Source organism: Acomys russatus, chromosome 25 (assembly GCF_903995435.1).
Source record: "Acomys russatus chromosome 25, mAcoRus1.1, whole genome shotgun sequence".
In the NCBI taxonomy this organism is placed as follows: Eukaryota; Metazoa; Chordata; class Mammalia; order Rodentia; family Muridae; genus Acomys; species Acomys russatus.
The window spans coordinates 40,423,404-40,448,310 of record NC_067161.1 but is presented as its reverse complement, the minus strand read 5'-3'; the positions used below and the strand labels follow the sequence as shown (position 1 = coordinate 40,448,310).

Here is a 24,907-nt window from a genome sequence, read left to right as displayed (position 1 = left end):
TAAATACAAAAAAATAGGTTTTTATGAATCTCTGAGTTTTCAGGTAGCAGGCAGATTGCTGTGGGTTTGAGGCCAGCCTGGTCTACAAGGTGAGTCCAGGACAGCCAAGGCTAACACAGAGTAGCCTTGTCACAAAAAAACACAAAACAAAACAATGACAACAAAAATAAGCACAAATAAATAGCTACCACAAACTTGCCATCTAGTGCACCCAGTTACTTATGGTAGAGTCAGTTAACAGAAAGACAAGAATAATGATATGAGCAAACATGAAGAAAACGAGAGAGGATATAAGTTTAAAAAGCCCCAAAAAACAGAACAGCATAGGAGGAAGAAAGACCAGAAAAATGTGTTTTCTAGAAGTTGGTTCCATGAGGTCACCAAGAGGGACCACCCAGGGCATGATGGGAACCACATCCTCTGGAAGTTTCACATTATCAATGTCTTCACTGGGGAAAGCACGTTTGGCTCCTCCCATGAGCCTTTGCTCCGGACCCTGAGCTAGAGAGCTCTGGCTGAGGTCCTGATGGTGGAGGAGGCTTGAGAGCAGTGAAGAACAGAATACACTGGGGCGTGGCGCAGCCCCGCTTCCACACCTACCAAGAAGGCTCGAAGACAATAGTCATCTCAGGCTTTTCTTCCTGAAGCGCTTCTAAGGCACGTTTTGTTTCATAATTAAAATACATCTCATCCAAACTGTAAAAACAGAAGGAAAAGCTTTGCGTTAGACTTCTGAGAAAACTGCAAATTCAAGCAGAGAAATTCTGAATTTTGTTCAGTGGTCGCCTTCCCCTCTGCACCCTGCACCCTGCACCCCGCCCCTATCATGTGACCCTCTTCATAGAAAGCACTCACAGAAGGCTCTGCAGGAGGCAGTCCTCTGCCCCCTGACCCCATCATGTGACGCTTGTCCACCTGACACGCTCACTGTAGGCTCTGCAGGAGGCAGAGGACCCCCATCATGTGACACTGTCCACCTGACACACTCACTGTAGGCTCTGCAGGAGGCAGAGGACCCCCATCATGTGACGCTGTCCACCTGACACACTCACTGTAGGCTCTGCAGGAGGCAGAGGACCCCCATCATGTGACACTGTCCACCTGACACACTTACTGTAGGCTCTGCAGGAGGCAGCCCTGCTGTTTGAGAACCTCACAGAGCATCACCACGCCCAGATCCCCCAGGTCATTGTTGCCCAGGTTCAGCTTCCGAAGGCTCCGGTTGCAGGTCAGGATAGTGGAGAGATTCCAGCAGCAGTGGGAGGTGAGGCTGCAGTTGTCTAACCTTTGAGAACGGGAGGGTGACGTAAAGAAGATATCCTCATCCACCCATCCCTTCAGGTCTCCCAAGATCTTAGCCTGCACTGGTTCATGTGCATAAAAACCCCAGCTTGAAGCAGCTTCGTTAGGCACTGTGGCTTCTCTCCCCTCTTTTTTTTTTTTTTAATCCCTGAAGCAGGGTTTCTCTGTGTTAGCCTTGGCTGTTCTTGACTTGCTTTGTAGACCAGGCTGGCCTCGAACTCACAGAGATCCGCCTGCCTCTGCTTCCCAAGTGCTGGGGTTAAAAGCATGTGCCACCACAACTTCTTTTGTTTGTTTGTTTTTTGTTTTGTTTTGATTGACTCGTTGGTTTCAAGACAGGGTTTTTCTGTATAGCCTTAGCTGTCCTGGACTCATTTTATAGACTAGGATGGCCTGGAACTCACAGAGATCCGCCTGCCTCTGTCTCCTGAGTGCTGGGAAGTTGTAGTTTCCAGCATTAAGAACTTCTGAGCTCCACACCATCTATAAACCTCCTAGCTCTCTCTAATGAGCTGACACCAGGAAGACTCCTTACTCCTGAGACACAGATCTGCCTCATGGTCACCCCACGGCCTGCCTCACACCACATAGTCCATCGCCTCAAACAGCCCATGGACTCACTCCAGCATCTGTAGCTTGCAGCTGGGGTGCAGCAGTCCCTCACAGAGGAGCTGCAGCCCCGCGTCTCCAAGGGCATTGCCCCGTAGGTAAAGGTGTGTGAGGTTCTGGTTGGTTTTGAGCACAGAGGTCAGAGCTGAACAACAAGCAGAAGTAAGGCCAGAATTCACCAACCTGTAGGGGGAACAGAGGAAAGGGTCTCAGTGCCCAGGCTCTCTCAGACATTGTGTGGTGCTTTGAGCTGCACCCGTCACCCTCCAGCCTCTGAATCCCACAGAAGAGGTGGGCAGTGGTCTCAGCACGTACTCTGCTTGGAGGGGGGGGGGGGGGGAGAACATGCGCATGTGTGGAAGTCAGAGAAACAACTTTGTGGAGTTGGCTCTGTCCTTCCACTCTGTGAGACCCAGGAATTGAACTCCGGTTGTCAGTCTTGTTGGCGGGAACCTTTACCTCTGGAACCTTACAACAATTCAGGAATTTTTGATTCACCACTCTTGGGTCAAGTTGAACACTGACTACAACCAAGTATTGTTCTTTTTTTCTTTTCTTCTCTTTTTAAGTTTTTCTTTTTTGGTTTTTCGAGACAGAGTCTCTTTGTGTAGCCCTGGCTGTCCTGGACTCGCTTTGTAGAGCAGGCTGGCCTTGAACTCACAGAGATTCCACTGCCTCCCAAGTATTGTTCTTTAAATATGTGTTCCCCTGCAGACCCACAGGTTTGAATGCTCGGTCCCCAGTGTTGGGGGCCCTTTAGAACATTGTGGGAACCTTCAGGAGGCGTGGTCTGGCTGGAAGAAGTGAACCTCTACAGGGCATGTTCTACAGCCCAGATTCAGGCCCAAGCTCTCTGCTTCCAGATCCACCCAGAGATGAACAAATTTCCCTCTGTCACCAGCTCACCTGAATCCTGGCCTAGTATGTGTGAGGTCCTGAGTTTCATTCCTAGCAGCTCAGAGAAGAGGACCATGTCATAAGCATGTGATTAGAATGTTGGTAATCGTTGGGGCAGAGGGATGAGTATGTTTAATACATGATAAAATGCTTAGGAAACCAAACAGCCACACACTGTCGGCCCGTGCCCTGGCAATAGCTCAGCGCCGGCCAATCCAGCTGTGATGGTTTCTGTACCGACTGTTGACTTCACAAGATCTAGAATTACCCTCAAGACAAATCTCCAGGCGCATACATGTGTGAGGGATTTCCTAGATTAAGTTAACTGAAGCGAGAAACCCTACCTTAGGTGCTGGTAGCACCATCTCATGAGCTGGGGACCCAGACTGAATTAAAAAGAAAAAGCGAGGTCTTTCTTTCTGTTTCCTGTTTGTGGCTACAACATGGTCAGTTGCTGCATGCTGCTGCCACTGTGCCTGGTCCCCTAGATGAACTGCACCTTCTTCACGTGGTGAAACAAAGCAACCCTTCCTTCTTTAAGAGTGTTTTGTCAGGTGTTAGTCACAGCAACAAGAAAAGTTGCGAATCACTAGGTAGCTTTGTTCTGTGTGTCCTGAACACAGGCTGCTACATGCTACATTCACTTAACTCCATGTGGTTTCTCTACCTGTCAGCCATCTTCTTTGTTTCACAAAACCATCTTGCAATGAAAACCAAAGAAGTTCTAACACTATTAACTACCTATTTTGTGGGATAATGGCACATTATCTCATTATTACAAACTCAAGATAGGAGTGTTGTTTTTATCCCCCTTTTTTTGTTTGTTTCTTTTTGAGACAGAGTCTCCTGTACCCAGTAGGGTCTCTAACTTGCTGTGTAGTCTAGGATGACTTTGAACTTCTGATCCTCCTGACTCTACCTCTGGAGTTCTGGGATTATGAACAAGCACTCTACTTAAGAGGTGCTGGGGACCAAACTGAGGGCTTTGTGCATGGTAAGCAAACACTCTCCCAACTGAGCTATATCCCCACCCTCTATAGCTTTACTTTTAAGTTAAAAAAAAATGGAGATCAGAATAATATTTGAGGAACGGTGAGATGAATCAGTAGAAAAAGGCTCTTGCTGCCAAACCTAATGATCTGAATTTGATTCCTGTGACCCACATGATGAAAGAAAGCAAGGAACAAGGTCCTACAAGTTGTCTGACCGCTACATGCATACCATGGCATGCACAGGTCCCCTACACACACGCACATGCACACACACACACATGAACACATGCACACGCACACCACACACATGCATGCACACACATATATGCATGCACATGCACACACCATAGAAAATAAATAAATGTAATAAAATTATTAACCAGACTAATTACACGAAAAATAACAAGAGGATGAGAGCTTTCTACTTGTCAATGGGAAGATCAACCAAACTCCCATGAGAAAGATTATGAATGAAAAAGGAAAAAGCAGAAGAACAGGCCAGGCCTTGGAACATAAAACTAACTCCATACAACTCAGAATGAGGGAAACTGGGATGGTAATTGGTTTTTATCCAAAGGGAGGAAGGAGGGAGGGAGGGAGGGAGGGGAAGAGAGAAGAAGGAGAAGAAGAAGAAGAAGAAGAAGAAGAAGAAGAAGAAGAGGAGGAGGAGGAGGAGGAGGAGGAGGAGGAAGAGAAGGAGGAGGAAAAGGAGGAAGAGGAAGAGGAGGAGGAAAAGGAGACAAGAAAGGAACTGAAAGTAGTGAAAATATGTAACTGATCTCTGTGAACTTTCATGAAATCTCTGGAAAGCACCCTGATCAGCAAGTTAAAGAAGGGGCAGGAATGGATCTAACATTGGAGGAGGGAAGGGTGTTATAATAGCTAAAGGAAGTTGCATGTGCCCATGTGCGACACTTCTGTAGCACAGAGGAAGTGAGACTAGAATATATTCCAGAGACACTATGCTAAAGTTCAAGAGAAGAAAATAATAATACATAAAATGCCTAAAAATTTTAGTTTGTTCATTCCGTAGTTGTGAAAGAAACACACACATACACACACACACACACACACACACACACACACACACACACACACACACACACACACGGGGGTGGGAGGGAGGGAGTTACATATACAAGCATATGTTCTACAGAGTGACTTGTAACAGTGAAAACATAGAAATTTTCCCAAAAGCTCTTGACTTAATGGGTGGCTGGAGAAGTGATGGTTATGGATACAATGGGGGCTCGTGCTCCAAACTAAATCTTCATAAAGCCATATGGAAACATATCCAGATAAGTAAAAATTGAGTCAAAGAGAAATCCTTCTATTGTGTTTGTAGTTTGAACAGCTAATTACACTGCTGGGTTGAATTCTGTCCTCCCAACACTTTGTATGTTGAAATTTCAGTTCTTTAAGATGTGATTATAGCTGGACACCAACCCTCACGGATGTGATTGGTTAAGATGAAGTCATCAGGTGGGCCCAAATCTAGTATGGCTGACATCCTGATCAAAACAGGAGCTTCTGGCTGGAGAGACTGCTTAGCAGTTAAGAGAGCTTGCTGTTCCTCCAGAAGGCCCCAGCTTTGTTCCCAGCACCTGTATCAGGCAGGTTACAACCACCTGTAACGCTAATTCCTAGGGGCCTGATGCCTTCTTCTCTTCCCCTTGGCATGGCACTCACATGCAATAACCTCCCTCAACACACACTCATATACACAATTAAAAATAAATAAATAAAATCTTGGAACCCGAATTTGGGACTCAGTGTTACACACAGAGACATAGGGAGAACCCTGTATAAAGATAAAGGCCACAATCAAGTGATCCATCTGCAAAGCCAAGGTGCCAAGGACTGCAGTAAGAGACATAGAAGAATACACTCTTGCTCACGGCCCTCACAGGGACCAACTCTGACAAGGCCTTTAACCCCTGCCTTCAGAACTGTTGTCCAAGCCATTATGTTTTGGTTACTGTGTTATAGCAACCTTAGGGAACTCATACATACAGAATATTTGGATAGAAGGATAAATAGTCAGATAAACATATTGGTGAGTATACGCATGGATCGATATGTGGACCGATAAAGCAATTGACAATGTATTGACATGTGCGTGGATGGGTGTTTGCATATAATTCAGTGTCTGGAATTTCGCTTGCCAGATCTGTAAACAGCTTTCTCCAGAGGCAAAGAAAAAGAATTTCACTTTTAACATCACATACCTAATTTATTATATTAGGTACGTTTGGTTCATTATATTAAGCTAAGGATATGCTATTTTTGTAGCCAAAAAAAAAAAAAAAAAACCCTCATAAGGGGTATCTGGGTGTGAGATCTGTTCGGGAAGACATCTGTCTATGAGTAGTCATTGGTGCTTAGAGGTACATAAGATACCTCAGAAAGGGTAGACATAATTAATAGCAAATCAGCAGCAAAACCTGCAGGTCACAGGAAGAGCCAAAGCAGAATTTACAGATGAGGGACCCGTCAAGCCAACAAGGAAGGCAGCAAATATGGGGAAAGGAGCTCAGGGAGGGAATGAAGAACAAAACTAAAGCTCCAGACACAAGCCAAGCTGAGGGCTGACAGGAGTGGGAGCAGCGCGTACTACAGAATACACTACGATGTGGTTGACCACCCTTCCCCATAGCACTGTGTGTGAAACAGGAGCTCATCTGCCATTGGCATCCACGACAGAACTCTGAGGTACTGAGAAAGCTCAGAGGCCAGATCGTATCTGCCAGTCCAACAAAGAGCATCAGAAGCCACATTGCCCTGGAAGAGCCATGGCAGCATCTGTAACATTCTACAGAAACAATTAGGTAACGTCTAGGACTGGGCTCACAGGATAGACCCAAGGAAGTATCAGAGCTTACAATTAATATTGGTTGCTAATCAATTATGGATAACTGATTGTCCCTTAGGGAAAAGTCTATCTTGTTAGTGCTTGGTGGTTTGGTTTGGTTTTGCTTTGTAAGACATGGTCTCGTGTAGCCCAGGCTAGTCTCAAAAACACTCTATGTAACTAAGTATGACCTTGAACTTTGGATCATCCTGCCTTTCCCTCCCAAGTGCTAGGATTACATGGGTGTACCACCAAACCCAGTTTATCCTATACTAGGGATGGATCTGAGGTCATGATACATGCTAAGCAAACATTCTAACAACTGAACCACATATCCAGACTCATTTTGTTATATATATATATATATTGTTTTTTTTCCATGAGTCACGGTCTCATAGTAAGCTCCTAGAACTCACTATGTAGACTGGCCTCAAACTCATAGAAATCTACCAGCCTCTGCCTCCCACATGCTGGGATTAAAGGCCTGTACCACTATGCTAGGCTTGTTATAAGTGCATCCTAAATATTTACCTAGCTGCCATTTCGATCAGCCATGTGAATAAAGACATTCGGTTTATTAGTTTTATTTACAGATATTGACAGAATGACCATTTGTCCTTTCCTGACTGATTTGACAGGGATGAGGTAAGGTCAGGAGCAGACACTGAAGCTCTGAAGAGAGTGCAATTGCAAAACCTAACCAGGCTGAGGGGAGACTGCTCACAAAGGTGCGGGCTGGGAACTACACAAGGGTGTCTACTTCCCAGCCCGCAGCCACAGGCAAAGACCTGATGCTCCGGAGCCACGTTTTCACCTCTTCAAAATACAGGCATTGGGGGATGGAGAAATGGCTCAGTGGTTAAGAGCACTGCCTGCTCTTCCAAAGATCCTGAGTTCAATTCCCAGCAACCACATAGCAGCTCACAACTGCCTATAACTCCAAGATCTGACACACTCACACCAATGCACATAAGTTAAAATTAAATAAAAAAAAAAATACAGGCATTGATAACTACTTCACTCTATCTTCCTGAGGTCAACTGAGCTGATTCACACAGGGATCATGAAAGAACAGTGAGCGGCCACTAGCTGGCATTCTGTGTTTCTATTTGCTGCAGGATTCAAGCCTCAAAAGCTTGATGTGGGGCCGGCAAAATGGCTCAGCTGGTAAAGACGCTTGCTGACAAGCCAGATGACCTGAGTCCCATCCCTGGGAATCCACATAAAAGTGGAAAGAAGAGAACTGACTCCACAAAGTTGTCTTTTGTCCTCTACATGTGCACTGTGGTACACACTAAATAAGCAAATAAAAGCATAAATTAATGTGGTAATTTTTTTTCTTTTTTTTTTTTTTTTTTACTTTAAGAACTACCAAACAGAGCCAGGGGTGGTGGCGCACGCCTTTAATCCCAGCACTCGGGAGGCAGAGGCAGGCGGATTGCTGTGAGTTCGAGGCCAGCCTGGTCTACAGAGTGAGTCCAGGATGGCCAAGGCTACACAGAGAAACCCTATCTCGGAAAAAAAACCAAAAAAGAACTACCAAACAGAAGGAAACCACCCTGAAAACAGAGTATCCCTCCACAAAAGGTAAAAGTCTTCACTGTGTCTTCAGGTCTGGATGCCAAGAGAACGATCCATAATTCAGCTGTTACCCGAGATAGCGTGACCAGACTGGTGCTGATGCTGCGCTACATCACAGCTGAGGGTTTAGAGCCATCTGTGACACCTAAGTAGGATGTTGTCTTTGGAACCAGAGACTGGAGCTCTGGCTCCAAGCCCTGTGGAGAAGGGCACGCACTGGGGCTCAGAACCAAAGCAGCTCTGTGAGAGTGAGCAGAACATCAAAGCATGCCGAGGACATGTGTTGCACATGCAGTTTGCATCCTTGAAAGTGCTCGCACATTGGATGGTTCTTTCTTGTGCATCTTCAGAAGCAAGTTTTGTGCTCAATGGGAGAAATAGGGCTGCCAACCCCTAAGAAGCCCCGACTGTACAGCCACAAGTCAGGAGGACCTACCAGTCATACAACTGTCCCCCCAGTGTCCTTGGGTAGCAGGATCCAACGTACCTCCACGGGTACCAAAATTTGCAGATGCTCATGTCCCTCATGTAAAATGGCAGAGTGTTTGAGTATCGCCACAGACTGTAAATTATCTCAAGATGATTTATGATGCCTCTCATGGCATATATACTATACTGTAAGTAGTCCTTATGCTGTGTTGTTCAGAGACTAATGACAAAGAGGAAGGCTCATAGATGTTAAGTACAGACATAGTTTTTCCTAATAATTCTCAATCTGCAGCTGGTTAAACTCATGGCTACTTGAATCTGCAGTGCAGCATCCCAATTGTGTGCTGTATGCATCTGGTGCTTCAAACCCCTTCTGATGCTGATGCTGCAATCCCCGCCCCTAGCGCCAGGTGATGCGCCTTTTCTAGAGTTGGCGCCACCCATGGTTTCCATGTAAACTCTCTCTGAAGAGAATTGGACTTTCCACGGAGACACAAAGACCAACTTACCCCAGCTTCTGCAAGTTACACTGTGGGTCCTTGACTTTTTCACACAAAACTCGAACTCCTGAATCGCCCAAGGCATTTTCTCCAACGTACAGCCTGGTCAGAGAACAGCTGGAGCTCAGAACCGATGCGAGATCCTGACAACACGCAGATGTGAGACAGCAGCTGACCAACCTTCCATGCAGAGGGGACAAAGTCAGTGCCGTCGCTCATGTACTCTGTACCGCCAGCTAGGAGACCGTACTGTTTCCCTCAGCCAAAATCTGCACCCTGGCTCTACACAGCTCTCATCCCCTTCCCTGTTTGGTGAAACAGAACCTCTGTCCTACTCCTTTCACTTGGTTTTGGTTTTGGTTTTTGGTTTTCCGAGACAAGGTTTCTCTGTGTAGCTCCGACTGACCTGGTACTCACTTCATACAGAGATCTACTTGCTTCTGCCTTCTGAGCGTTAGGATTATAGGAGTACAGTGCTATGCCTGCCCCTTAAGTGCTTTCTTATCCCTTATGAACTCAAGTCTCCTGGAAGTATTCAGTAAGGACAGCACACAGTGAATGAGCTGCCTCTGCTGCTGCTTCAGCACCGGTTTCTTCTATTTAGTGTGAGGACTGAGGGCTTATTATGAGCTCTCGAAACTCTTCTACCATGACGCCTTGCAGTGCTTTTACTTTCTGAGGTACCTTCATGGCAGACAGTTTATTTGATTATTTATAAACACACACAGACACATGCACAACACACACACACATGCACAAACACACACACACATGCACAAAAGTGCATGCACTTGCTCATACACACCACTGCCATATTTCCCCCATGTAGCTTTCCCCCACAGAAATCACTGGCTGACTAAATGACTGGCAAACTAGCAGTAGGGAACACAGGACGTCCTCCAGGCCACTGAGAATAGTCTCATCCTCACATACGAGCTGATAGCAGTGAGGGAACTCACCAGAGTTTCTGCAGGTTGCAGAACAGATGCGTCAGGCCCATACACAGAAGTCTCACTCCAAAGTCCCCCAGGGCATTGTCACTGAGATCCAGCTCCACCAGCTTCTGGCTGCTGCTCAGGACAGAGGCGATGTCCGAACAGCATTGATGGGACAGTCCACAGCGCCCCAACCTTCACACCAAGAACAGAATCAGACATCAGAGCGTGGCCTTTCTCAGGGCTCTAGATCTTACATGTGCCCCAGACCCACATGTTCAAACTATGGCAAGTGGGAGCCCAGAGGAAGACACATGGGACATGTAGGCACTGAGGGGGTGACCTTAAAGGGATATTGAGATACTGTCTTCTCTCTGTCTCTTTCCCCCTCACTCTTGCCCTCTTTCTCCTTCTTCCATTAGTCATCACATTGTGCACAGACTCCCATATTGCATAACGCTACATCCACCTCTATCTAAATCTCATCACAGGCTCGAACCACAGACTCGCCTGACCATGGGCTAAAACCTGGAAGCAAAGCAAATTTTTTCCTCCTTTTAAGTTGACCATCTCAGGTATTTATCAAACGGACAGAGAGACGACTTGCACAGCCCCCTTCACTGCTAGTATTTTCCCGTCTGGCTGTGGTTGCTGCACCAGGCAGGAGCAGATGTGATGTGGAGCTACCAGAGTTTGTGGGCAACACACAGGACACATTAGAAGTGAGCGTTTCCTCGCCTGGGCATGGCTCAAGGCGGTGGTGTAGAGAGCCTTGCGGTGAGTGCACCAAGCACAAGTTAAGCTCAAAGGCACACAAAGGCGCGCAAAGGCACGCAAAGGCACGCAAAGGCACGCAAAGGCGCACAAAGGCACGCAAAGGCACGCAAAGGGCACGTCCTGGCTTGTAAATGAAAAGTGGGAGGAGCCTGGAGCCCCGGTCTTCAGGAGTATCTAACCATTGAAACACCCTCACTAGGCATGCATGCATCACTGGAGTTTTCATCTACATGGCAAAAAGTCTTTGCAGGTGTCATGACAGCACTCTCTCTACACTGAGGAGAAATTAGGTGTTCTCATAAAGTTCCTGTTCTGCTGGGTGGGGCAGGGACACCCAAGCCACAGCCCCAAAGACGCAAAGAGGAGAGAAAAGGAAGAGAAACTAGCCTCTCCGTGCTGGGCTGGCCATCAGCTTTGCCCCAGTCTTCGGTGAGCCACAAAGAAGAGCTGTGTGAACGTCAGCAAAGCGGAAGCAGAACCCAGGACCAGTGCTTGTGTAAACCTCAGGCCTCTGTCAGCGCCTCACACAGCTGAGATCAGCCATTGATTATGATGTGTGATTCTTTTTGCTGGGGCTTTTCCCCTCAAGAGGCCTGGGTCAGAAGCTTGGTCTTCAGTGTGGTGATCGAGGTGCGGAAACTCTTAAAGGGTGTCAATAGGCACAAAATAATGATGTCACCACAAGCTGCCCTCAAAAGGAATTAAAGGAGCTCCCTTAGGAATTCAGTTAGTTCCCCAGTGAAGTGACTTAGTGGACAAATGTTCCTGCCACCACCCCAACCTAATGACCTGAGCTCTAGTTCAGAATCCAGTTTCCAAAGCTGTTCTCTGAGTTCCACATGCATGCTGTGACATGTGACATGTGCAGGCCCATGTACACACATACATAGATAACAACGCACAACACACTTTTTAAAGACAAGAAAAAATTGAAAAAAAAATTTATTTTTGGTTTTTTGAGACAGGGTTTCTCTGTGTATCCCTGGCTATCCGCTGTCCTGGACTTGCTTTGTAGACCAGGCTGGCCTCGAACTCACAGAAATCCACCTGCCTCTGCCTCTCGAGTGCTGCGATTAGAGGTGTGTGCTACCACCACCTGGCTCAGAAATGTTATTTTGAAATTGTATTGTTTTTTAATTTTAAAAATTCTTATTTGATATATTTAAAGTTAAAATAGAGCATAGAATGGACTATTTGAAGTTCAAAGGTATAGGACAATAATATAACTTATAGGCCAGAAGGGGAGGCATTGAAGTATACCATGGAATAGGCTTTGTATAAATACTATAGTAAGCTAAATATGTAGGGAATAAGTCTAAAAGAAAAATCACCAAAATAGCACAATGAAAATCTGCAGCTGATAAGACAACAGAGGAAAATGGATCAGAAATTTTCAGTAAAACTCAGAAATAATAAAATAATTCTCAATAATATAAAGCTACTCAAAAAGGAGAATATGGGAATTAATTTTTTTACATATTACGGATGTCTTACCTGCTTGTACATCTGTGTACCATGTGCCTACAGTGCCCACAGAGGCCAGAGGAGAGTGTTGGATCTCCTGGGATTAGATTTACAAATGGTTGTGAGCCACTATGTGGGAACTGGGAATCGAACCCTGGTCCTCTGAAAGTAAGTGCTCTTAATCACTGAGCCGGCTCTCCAGTGCCCCTCAAATAAGAATTTCCTAATTAATCTACCTTTGATATGGAGGAGTTGAATAAAAGCAGTTGCATGGGCTGTTGGAGAAATAGCTTGGCAGGAAAGAGGTCTTGTACTTGCATAGGACCCAGGTTTGGACTCCAACACCCACATGGTAGCTTACAACTATCCACTGCTTTAGCTCTAGGGAATCCAATACCTCCTTCTAGCCCCCAAGAGTACCAGGCATGCACATAGTGCACAGAAATACGCACAGGCAAAACATCCATACACATAAAATAGAAAAATCTAAAAGAAAAGAAAAAGAAGATGCAGAGAGACATAACAGTCAATACTCTGATGCCCACTTTTGTTGTTGTTGTTTGTTTTGTTTTTTGTTTTTGTTTTTGTTTTTTTGAGAGAGGGTTTCTCAGTGTAATCGCCCTAGCTGTCCTGGAGCCCTCTTTGTAGTCCAGGCTGGCCTCAAACTCACAGTGCTCCACCTGCCTCTGCCTCCTGAGTGCTAAGATTAATAAGGTGTGTGCCACCATGCCGAGCTCCTGATGCACACTTTAAAAAAAAAAAAAAAAGATTTATTTATTTATTATGTGTACAGTGTTCTGTCTGCACATATACATGCACACCATCAGAGGGCACCAGATCTCATTATAGATGGTTGTGAGCCACCATGTGGTTGCTGGGAATTGAACTCAGGACCTTTGGAAGAGCAGCCAGTGCTCTTAGCTTCTGAAGCATTCCTCCAGGCCCTGATGCACACTTTTCAAGGCCGACATGCCTTGGTGTTGCAAAGACCATCGCAAGATAACATGCAGTCTTCCCCAGTGAGCTGACAGGCTAAGCTTACTGAAGCATCCAGCACACTGTTCCTAGCCCCAGGCTGGCCAAGAGAGAAAGCGAACAGCAACCTACATAGGAGGTAAAGTTGATGTTAAAAACACAGTGTTGGGTGCTGTGTAGTAAGAGCAAGAGAGAGGTACAGAAATGCCCTAGAGAAATGAGCTTAAGGACCAGGCATGCCAGCTCACACTCTTAGCCCCACTATAAAAGCTGAGAGAGGAAGATTGCTGGAGCCAGAAAGTATAAGATCAACTTGAACAACATACTGAGACCCTATCTTTTAAATAAATAAATAAACAAAAAATTAAAAGCTGTATTACTTGTTAAAAATTCAAATGCTACGTGTGTCCATGCTATGTGTATGTGTGTGCTAAGTAGAGCTGGAAGTATGGTTCAGGGATCCAGCTAAAGAAATGACCCAGGGACCCAGCAGGAGGGCAGGATGGTCCAGGGACCAGCTGGAGGGATGGTCCAGGGGCCCAGCTGGAGGGATGGTCCAGGGCCCCAGCTAAAGGGATGGTCCAGGGGCCCAGCTGGAGGAATGGCCCAGGGGCCTGGCTAAAGGGATGGTCCAGGAGCCCAGCTGGAGGGATGGTCCAGGAGCCCAGCTGGAGGGATGGTCCAGGGCCCCAGCTAAAGGGATGGTCCAGGGGCCCAGCTAAAGGGATGGTCCAGGGGCCCAGCTGGAGGGATGGTCCAGGGCCCCAGCTAAAGGGATGGTCCAGGGCCCCAGCTGGAGGGATGGCCCAGGGGCCCAGCTAAAGAGATGGTCCAGGGGCCCAGCTGGAGGGATGGCCCAGGGGCCCAGCTAAAGAGATGGTCCAGGGGCCCAGCTGGAGGAATGGCCCAGGGGCCCGGCTAAAGGGATGGTCCAGGAGCCCAGCTGGAGGGATGGTCCAGGGGCCCAGCTGGAGGGATGGCCCAGGGCCCCAGCTAAAGGGATGGTCCAGGGGCCCAGCTAGAGGGATGGTCTAGGGGCCCAGCTGGAGGGATGGTCCAGGGGCCCAGCTGGAGGGATGGTCCAGGGGCCCAGCTGGGGGGATGGTCCAGGGGCCCAGCTGGAGGGATGGTGCAGATGCTCAGACTTGGTCATGTAAATCACAGAAGGCTGAACATGTGGGTTATACTAGGGAGGCCATAGGAAACACACTTTTCATCCCCACAACCGTATCTGTGATGAAGCTTCCCAGTTCTTGCCCAGAAGCCTGGAAATGGAAATGGAAGATATGGCCTCTTTTGCCACCGAGAAATAGCTCTTTTCACTTCTTCATCACGCCCTACCTACAGCTTCCCAAACTTACCTCTAGCCCATTTAGCCTGCACTAGCTTACACTAGCCCATTTAGCTTACACTAGAATCAAAATGTGTCCCTCCAAAGCTTCCTCTAGCAATGTTCCACCCCACAGGGCCACAGGGTGTGACCATATTTGGAAATAGCTACTTCAAACAGGTATTTGCACTGAATCCTCAGTGTTGGCCTAGTCCAGCTGCACTGGTACCAGTACAGTACAGTAAGAGGTGAGAGCACAGACACACAGCTGGAACGGGATGCAAAGACTCAAGGACTCAAAGAGGGAAAAAGCCAAGGAGAAAGACTCAGAATGAATCAACCAGTGGACACACGACTTTGGACTTCTAGCATCCAAACATTGTTAAAGCCATTAGGGCTTGGCTCTTCGTCCTTTTTTTACAGTAGCCCTGGGCACAACTGACCAGGCCTCCACCTACACCCCCATGTGCGAACTTACCACAGTCTCTGAATGTTACAGCTTGGGTGCTGGAGTGCCTCACACAGCACCCTCATGCCTGGATCCCCCAGAGTATTGTCACTGAGGTCCAGTTCAGTGAGGTTCTGGTTGGAACTTAGAGTGGAGAAGAGGCCTCGGCAGAAGCTAGACGTGAGGCAGCAGTTCACCAGTCTAGAATGGCAAGGAAGATGGACAGAAAAGAGCATTAGTGTCTAGTAGCGACAGACTGGACAGGGGTCCCGGCACCTGTTCATAGGAAAGTCTTCTGGATGTCAAGACACTGGTCAGAGAACCACTGTGCATTCAGCGAGGTGGGAAGCGGGCCAGCGAGCCTCCGGTACAGAGTTTCCTTTGGAGATGCAGAGAAGTAAGCCTTTGGCTTATGGCAAACACGCTCGGGGACCTCCTTCCCCCATTAGACAGCTGTTGTGACCCTGACTGGGACATGCAGCTAAGTGGCCCAAGGAGCACCTCTAATTCAGGCTGCCCAAGTACATCAGGAGTGTTGTCAAAATCCCCGGGCTAGGCTGCAACCACAGAAGTAAAGTAATGAATGGCTCCTCACTTCTCCTCCTGGGCCTTAGCAGAGTCCCCGCCTTCTTCCTCGGTGTGTGGTCCCAGCCAGCTCTCTTATCCTCTCTCCGCCTTGTGTTAGGGCCCTAGGGAGCAAGTCTGCCTTCTTCTCCTATCTCCTTTCTCTTCCCCTCTCCCACCGGTGTGGCCTGGATGTTCACCCTACCCTTCAGAAACTCAATCGATACCCTCGTCTCAGAATGCTGGGGGTCAAAGGTGAGGCCTTTGGAAGACGGTTGGTCATGTGGGAGGGCTCTCATAGAGACTACCAGCAGCCTGTGAAAGAGAGAATTGGAGAGCCGCCCTCCTCCCACCAGGTAAAAACAGCATGTGGGGTCCTCTATCTTTAGACTTCCTGTCCTCCACAACTGTAATATCTAGACCTTTTATCTTCAAAACTAGCCTAGTCTCAGACATCCATTACAGCAGCAAGGGCTGAGGTAAGGCGGACATGGAATACAAGCAATGGACGTTTACAAACATTTCCACGCAACGCCACAGCCCACCTGCTACCTCGTGCTCAAGTGATATTCTCCCCAGATGCTTGTTTCTTAGTTTAGTGGGTTTTGCTCTCAATCCCGTTTATTCACCTGGCATGCGTCACTCTCTACAATGAAAGGGTGGCCGTCACCTTACCACAAGGCTTGTCCGTTATATTTGGAAAATAATCGGTCAGAGAGGAGAGGAAGGAAGGAAGGAAGGATCAAGAGAAGTAACCAGGAAGTATAAGGCCTGTACTACCATCTGCCCGGAGCCCAGTTTCCTTACCTGGAAGCGCAGGCGGCATAAGAGTCTGGGAAAACACACTGGACCTGGCCTAAGTGTCGACTTCTTTCCTTCTCTCCTTCCTCCTCCTTGGGTGAGTTGTGGAGAAACCCCAAGGAGAGTGTCTTTACCCTGTGACAGTTCTTAATACAAAAGGAAGAAACCACGTGGTCCATTCTGGTAGAGAGGTTGATCTCAATTTTGGGAAAGTGGTCCATGGCGCTCCTCACAAAGTCTTCCTCCTGCATCTCATACAGACAGTAGAACAGTTCCAGCTGGCTGGGCTGCCTCTGCAGCTTCTTGGCCTTGGCCTTCTCCTCGATCCATCTCAGCAATTCCAGTCTGACTTCCTGAGAGATCTTGCAGCTTAATTTCTTCTCCAAATAGGAGGTTCTCTCCTGGTTTACAAGGCCAAAGAGGAAACGGACAACAAATATCAGATAGCCCTTCTCAAACTTGCCGTAATTTTCTAGGAGGACCTTCACGTCTCGGTTCAGAAGATCCGAGCAACCTCCTGGTCCCTTCCTCACGGTCATGCCCCCTTCCTCCCCCTCCTCCCTCTCCTCCTCCTCCAGCAAATAGTACATAGCAGCAAAGAACTCCTGGAAAGTCATGTGGCTGAAACTGTAGAATCTCTCGCAGTCCACTTCCTTCTGGAACACGTTCATCCTGAGGAAAGCAGAGACATCTGCCTTTTGCAGGCCGTGTTTCCTCAGATCACACTCCTCAAATAGGATTTTCTGGTTCCAGATTCCATCCGCAGCCAGTGAGCAGAGGCCCTGCAGGTAGCCCGAGAAGAGGTGCTCCTCGATGCCTGCCCGGGATTGCATCAGGCTGGAAAGGAAAAAGACATAGACGGCGGTGGTGGTCTTGGATGTCTGGGCCAGGCTCTTCCCAGTCTCCATCTGCTGTTTCAGCCCTGTGCACACAATCCAGCAGACCAGGGGGATGAAACACATGGTGAAGAGAATCTCGTTTTCTTGGATCAGCCGGAAGGCCTCCCTGGCCTGCAGCTCATTTGAGAAGTACTTAAAGAAATACTCCTTCCTTTTGGCCTCAGAGAAACCTAGGATCTCGACATGGCGGGGGTGGTCCAGCAGGTGCTGCAGCTTCTCCAAGGCCACGGGCCTTGTCGTAATAAGCAGAGAGGCTTTGGGCAGCAGTTTCTTCCGGATGAGGCTGCTCAGCAGAATGTCTCCCCGGACAGCCTTCTGCCAGTCTGTGCAGACCTCTGCAATGTGCTCATCAAAGGCCCCTTGCAGCTCATCAAAGCCGTCCATGAGGAAGAGGATCCTGGAAGGCTTGCGCAGGATCTTGCACACAGGTGGGTTCGGGTCAGGCCAGCAGCTGACAATCAGGTCTTCCAGACTCCTTGGTGTCCTGAGGCTCACCTCTCGGCAGTGGATAAAAAACAAATAATCGAATTTGTCTTTGAAGAGCTTGCCAGATGCCCAGTCCATCATAATCTTCCTGGCTAGTATTGTTTTCCCTATGCCTGCTGCTCCCTGGAACACCACTGTGTGCACGGGCTCTGAGTGCTCGTCCTCAGGCTCAAACAGCAACTCCAGCTTGATGGAACTCATGGGGCGGTCCCACATTTTAGTCCTGCCGATGGTCAGTAGCTCGTGCTCCCTCTCCTGCTTGCTTGGATGCTCCTTGACCAGTTGCAGCTGAGTGTAGCGTTTGTCGATGTCCACACTCTCCCCCAGGCGTGCGTTCCTATCTTTGATACAGTAGAACCTGCTTCGCACGTGTCTTCTGTACATCTTACAGTAATCTGTAGCAGAGACAGAAAGGGAGAATCCAGGGAAAGCCCACACATATCTCTTCCCCAACAGGAAGCTACTAACAGACCTAGGCTCTCACAGGAAAAACATTGAGAATTGTGAGGATTCAAGAACAACAACATCAAAAAAAAAAAAAGCAAAGAGGGCTGACTGTCAAAGATACAAATGTGCTACATAGCAAGGTCTACTCACTGAAGCAATAGCAGCGTGACTGTTATGGCCACAGCCGACCATTTTATGATTGGAATTGAAGCCTACTCCAAAGGGAGGAATTCATATCTGGTACTGAAAATCCAGCCAAAGGCCTGTGTGGCTGGGATCCATAAGCCTTAGTGGCAATATGTTCTCCAGGCATCTTATTGTATCTGCTACAGTTTTCCAAATGTGTGTAGGCAACATAAAATGCAAATAAATATTAAAAACATGTCTGTGTGCCTAAAAGGAAAATCACTGGCTTATACTCTAGAGGAAGTAAGGATTGGGTGAGAGAAATAGGAGGTGTAATTCTTCTCCACTGCTCAAGTATATCAGGACCTCAGAAGGCTGTTTTGGTTTTGGTTTTGTATTTTTTTGTTTTTTGTTTTTTTGTTTTTGTTTTGTTTTTTGTTTTGTTTTGTTTTTTTTTTTTTTTTAGACAGGGTTCTTTGGACTTCAGAACTCTGATGTCAGTTACTTTCGACTCATGATAAAGCAGAGAGCCAGAGCTGTGGGCACAGCCTCCAGCTAGAGAACCTTCTACCTTGAGTCTGAAGCCCGTATCTACCTGAGTAAAGCCCTCCCCTGGGACTTTAGGAGACCCTGTAGATGGACATCTGCTTCTTGCTTCCTGAACCGGGACCCTGCAGAGTGCCCAAGCTCCCCAGCTTTCCAGTTCCTTAGCCTCCCGTTCCGAGTCTCAAAACAAAGTTGAAAGCAGCAGCTCGATGCATACCTTTCTTCTTTTTACAAATTGAGATGCGGGAAAGATATCCCAGTAAACCCATCCACTCCTCTTCAAGGCTGTCTTCCTGGCATACCACAAAGAGACTGGAAGGACATGTAGTATTATCTAAACACAAAAGGAAAAAAAAAACAACACAAAGTTCATCACACAGTCCTCAAGCAGAGAACAGAACTGAGCCTCGTCTATGGGGTGAGTCAAAGGCCCCTACCTCATATTCCTTCTGAAGTAAACATGGCTTAGCCAGGCCTGACAGCACATACCTGTAAGCTCAGCACTTGGGAGATGGAGGGAGAAAGATCAGAATTTCAGACTTATCCTTAGCTATGTAGTGAGTTCAAAGCCAGCCTGGGCTACATGAGATCATGACTCAAAGAGGAAAAACAAACAAACAAACAAAAAAGTAAGAGGAGAGTGTGACCAGCGTATGGCACTTCGTGCTGTTGGTTCTTCTTACTCCCACCTTCCACCCCCAACACTAGAGAAGAAGATGAAGAGAAAAGGATAGAGAAGAAAGAAAAGAACTCCCTGAACAAGTCAGAGGTTGCAGTGTGTGTGTGTGTGTGTATGTGTGTGTATGTGTGTGTATGTGTGTGTATGTATGTGTGTGTATGTATGTGTGTGTATGTATGTGTGTGTGTATGTATGTGTGTATGTATGTGTGTGTGTATGTGTATGTGGGGTGTGTGTATGTGTGTGTATGTGTGTGTATGTGTGTATATGTGTGTGTGTGTGTGTGATATTATTGCTAGATTACTTCCTGCTGATTAGGGGCATCAAGCTTCTTGGGGCAAGTTTGGTCTTCACCGTCAGAATATCTAATTTCTCCTTCTTCCTGTATCTTCTTTGTGCATGACTACTTAACAAGCCATGACCAACAGCTTCCAACAACCCACCCCACCTCTCGGGTGCTCTAGCATTTATCTATCCTCAAAAAGGTCTCCAGAATTCCAAATGTCACACAGTCACAGAAACTATCTGCAGCTGACAAAAAAACACACCTCTGCTAGAGCACGTGGGAAATCACAGCCACCTGCTGTGAAGCAGTCCCCCACATCGCCATACCTGGGAGTAAAACAAAAACAGTCTTATAATATTTCTGGGTTTGTTTTGTTTTGTTTTGTTTTGTTTTCGAGACAGGGTTTCTCTGTGTGGCCTTGGCTGTCCTGGACCCGCTTTGTAGACCAGGCTGGGCTTGAACTCACAAAGATCCGCCTGCTTCTGTCTCTGCCTCTCCGAGTGCTGGGATTACAGGCGCACACCACCATACCCGGCTCTATTTCTGTGGTTTTTAAAGAAACCAAAACTCTAAAGTTCTCACTCTGGGAGCAGGAAGTAAACATGGCTCAGAGTCGCAGACCATAGTTTTGTCATAGGAAGCCCAGTAAACATGATTCTGTTTGCCTCACTTTGAAAGGATAGCTGTCAATCATCAGACAAACATGAATGTCTTCCCCAGGCCCAGGAGTCCATCAGAGAACATATGAGATCTAACAGTGTTTCCTTTGCTGTCTCTGGTACCCTGATTCAGAGGCCATGGGAACAATTCTCAATGTTCACCTTACAGGCTCAACCTCCTGTGACCTCAGCTGCACGTATGTAGCCCATTTGGGTCATATCCTGTGCTGTCATGTCTGGATTTCTGAGTCTTCAGGAGTGAACACTAAGTCACCAGCCTAATAAGTATCTCAGAACAATGGCCAACTACGTTCACACTGAAAAGTCTGAAGCAGCTCTTTCTGTCAGTGCTGAGGCTCAGGCGTCGCTTCTATGGAAAACTCAAAGGCGATTCCAACAGGTCCCTACAGCCAAGAAAAATGGGTCCAAATAGTCCAGACTTGCTTCCTAGGGGAAATTTAGGAACACAACAAAAGCGTCCACCAGGAAAAACACATACAACAGATCAAGGACAAGGCAGGAGCCTAAGGGTCAGGTCCCCACTCCTGTGGAGATAAAGTCATTCTGGAAGATACTGCCAGGGATGTAGCTCAGTGGGAGAGTGCCTTCCGAGCATGGATGAGATCTATCTCACACCACATAAGCTGGGCATGGTGCCAGGACACACTCCCAGCACCCAGGAAGTAACTCACTTTAACAAAAAAAAAAAAAAAAAAAAAAAAAGCTTTAAAGACTGGTGATAATTTTCGCACTTAAAAAAGCTGACATCGCATGGCTATGCTTTTATAGTCTTGCCTGGCTCTTTGCTCTGGCTCGGCTGGCTCTGACTGGGGAGCCCTGGGTCATCAGAACCTCTCCCTGGCTCATCCCATCCGTTTAAAGCACTAACAGTACTAGTAACTACGTCATGGGGTTATGGAAGGAGGAACCAACCCCATTAAAATTGCCTCATACCAGGGGCTGGCGCGGTGACTCAGTGGTTAGGAGCACTTGTTGCTCTTCCAGAGGACCTGGGTTTAGTTCCCAGCAACCACGTGGTGGCTCATAACTATATGTAACTCTAGTTCCAGGAAATCTGATACCCTCTTCTGGCCTCCTCAAGTGCCAACACAGGCATGGTGTACATATAGACACGGAGGAAAACATTCACACACACATAGGGCGGGCCGTGGTGATGCACACCTTTAATCCCAGCACTTGGGAGGCAGAGGCAGGTGGATGGCTGTGAGTTTGAGGCCAGCCTGGTCTACAAAGTGAGTCGAGTCCAGGATGGCCAAGATAACATAGAGAAACCCTGTCTCGAAAAACCAAAAAAAGAAGAAGAAGAAGAAGAAGAAGAAGAAGAAGAAGAAGAAGAAGAGAAAACATCTAGAAGTTCCCAGTAAGTTCTTCTGCTGCCAAGCTTAATGCTTCACTCTTGCTGTAGCCATTCTTATTGTATGCGTTCTCAGCACAGGTACAAGCACAGCTGCATCATGATGTGCAGATTGACTGCCACACAGCCCCATCCCTTTCCTCTGTATCACTGTTGCTTTTCTATACACCTTCTCATGTCCAACTGACCCAGTGGTGTGGGGTTGGACCCCTGGGCCCTGTGCAGGCCGGGCAGGCACAGTACTAGTTACCCCTACCCCCAGCATCCTTAGCCGATGACTCCTTGTGATTGCTCCCTTCTGCCACTACAACTCAGTATCCTCTGCCTGTGAGTTTCTGGTTACCTTGAATTCCTTCTGTCAGTTGGGAGACTAGAGATGGACCTCATCACTATGTAGACTCATAGAGCATGGTCCCAGCCACACCAGGCTCCTGGGAATAGGCAAATACTGTGATTGGAGCTTTTACAGAATTAGAAAAAGCACACTGGGTGCAGGAGAGATGGCTCAGAGGTTGGGAGTGCTACTTGCTCTTCCAGAGCACCCGGGTTCAAATCACAGTACCCACATGGCAACTTACAACTCTCTGTAGCTCCAGTTCTGGGGGATATGACACCCTCACTTAAACATACATGCAGGCAAAACACCAATGTAAGTAAAATGAAAATATTTTTTTTTAAAAGAAGCCAGGTGCTGGTGGTAGCACAAGTCTTTATTCCCAGCACTCAGGAGGCAGAGGCAGGCAAGTCTCTGTGAGTTTGAGGCCAGCCTGGTCTACAAAGCAAGTCTAGGACAGCCAGGGCTACACAGAGAAACACTGTCTTGAAAAAAAAACCAGTCCAAAACAAAAAGCAGGAGGAGAAGAAGGAGGGAGGAAGAAATGAGTGCGGAGGAGGAGGAGGAGGAGGAGGAGAAGAAGAAGAAAGAAGAGAAGAAGAAGAAGAAGAAGGAAGAAGAAGAAGAAGAAGAAGAAGAAGAAGAAGAAGCACACTGTTTCTTCAACCACGAAGAAGAAGGAAGAAGAAAAGAAGAGAAGAACGAAGACAGAGTAAGAAGAAGAAGAAGAAAGAAGAAGAAGAAGCACACTGTTTCTTCCAACTCTGTCATATCCCACCAGGAGAAGAGAAAATGGCATAATAATAAATTAGCACTGTAAACATGCTAACTTCTACGTAGCAAAGGACATAATCTCCCACCACTTAGAAGGCAGAGAAAAGATTATTCTGATTTTAAACAAGAATAAATTAATAAAAAAAAATTAAAAAAAATAAAATAAAATAAAAGCAGCTGTAATAGGAAAAAAAAAAAAAAGATTATTCTGATTTTAAAAGCCAGCCTGGAGTAGTTTTGCAATTTAAGGGTAGTCTGGGATACATGAGACTAACTCAAAACCAAAGAAAGAAAGGTGTTAATAAACACAGTTACCCATTGGTAGAAGAAGAGACAACCAAAATGCTGTGTGTGTGTGTGTGTGTGTGTGTGTGTGTGTAAATATTCATTATTAATCTTTTGTTAGTTAGTTTGTTTTTTGTTTGTTTGTTTGAGAGAGAGTTTCTTTGTGAAAACCCCCTGGTTGTTCTTTGTAGATCAGGCTGGCCTCGAACTCACAGAGATCCACCTCTGCCTCCCAAGTGCTGGGGCTAAAGGTGTGTACCACCACACCCGGCCAGCTAGCACTAATCCTGACACAGCTGAAGACATTATGCTCAGTGAAACAAGCAGGCCACAAGAGACAAACAGTTCATGGTTCCACCTGTGTGAGGCATGCTTGGTGGTAAAGTTCACAGGGACAGAAAACAGAAGGGTGGTTGCTAGGCAATGGGGTGCTGGAGACTGGTCACCTGGTGCGTTGGGAGCTTCTGTTGTGCAAGATGAGGAGCTGTGGAAGTTGGTTGCACAACAACATGAGTTTCCTTATTACTAAGCCATATATATTAGATTTCTCAAATTCTACATTTTATGTCATGTGTACTTTACTGTAAGGAAAAAAATGTCTTGTTTACTCACTCGACTCTGGCTGGTCCTTCTTAGCTTTTTCCCAGAGGTCTCTCCTGTTGATCGCTGCAAAGATCCATACAGCCATGGCCCATGCCTTCTCCTCTCCATTGAAGTCAATCATGAGTGTGGCTAGATCCAAATGGTCTGCCTTCTTCTCTCCATCTGGCCCCGGGGGAGTGGGATGCAGCCATTCTCAGGCGGGTAATCTTCCAAATGCATTTTGAATTTCTTAAGATCCACATCTTCAAGGTCCTCTAGATACTGGGCCAGCTTGCAGCGGACACTTGTCATCTTCATCAGCAGCCCTTTCGAGGATCTTTGATCTTGGGCCCACACTGGCACAGCAGGAATGAGAACCCCATGTGAGTCTCCACTTCCAGAAAACGAAATGATCAGCAACTCAGAAGACTAAAAGCTAATACTGAAACATCACAAGGTACCCTATAGAATGGTACAGGTCTTAAAGTTTCCTAACTTGGAAAAACTCAAAGGAAAAAAAAGCATCACTTGACTGTATGAGTCACCATCTGTGACGTAGTAAGTAATAAGTAAGCCGGATGCTTACCAGAAAATTCTCTCAGCTTGATCCAGGAGTATGTCCTGAGCCATGGAAGAAAAGTTCCTCTGTAGAGATTTAAAAAAAAAAAAAGCCCATCAATACAGGCAGCTACAATAGACAGAGAACAAACATCCGTGAGGTCGCCAGAACTGTGGTCCCATGATGACAAGGCTAGGACATGGACAAGCTCTTCACTATTTCTCAGTTTCAACTTCCCCCTTCAGTCACTAAGAAAGCAGAAAACATTGCTTTCCGATTTCTTTTCATGGAAGGTTCTAGTTTCTTGTTTCTATTTTCATCTGAAGGAAAGGGACAAAGGGAAGAGAACGCCAGGAGAAAATAAGCTTTGTAATGAAAGAGCACTAGAGGGGAGGACTCCCAGCACTGAGGGACA

General features: G+C 46.9%; 1 protein-coding gene across 1 annotated transcript; it reads right to left on the bottom strand.

The window, feature by feature from the left end:
- Positions 1-310: 310 nt before the first annotated feature.
- Positions 311-24,651, bottom strand: Nlrp3 (NLR family pyrin domain containing 3). Its single transcript, XM_051167825.1, is given in 10 exon segments — positions 311-696; positions 1,115-1,285; positions 1,924-2,094; positions 9,171-9,341; positions 10,121-10,291; positions 15,121-15,291; positions 16,462-18,235; positions 19,177-19,293; positions 23,964-24,108; positions 24,111-24,651. Coding segments are annotated over 10 exon segments (3,132 nt in total). The 5' UTR covers positions 24,252-24,651; the 3' UTR covers positions 311-596.
- Between the last annotated feature and the right edge of the window lie 256 nt (positions 24,652-24,907).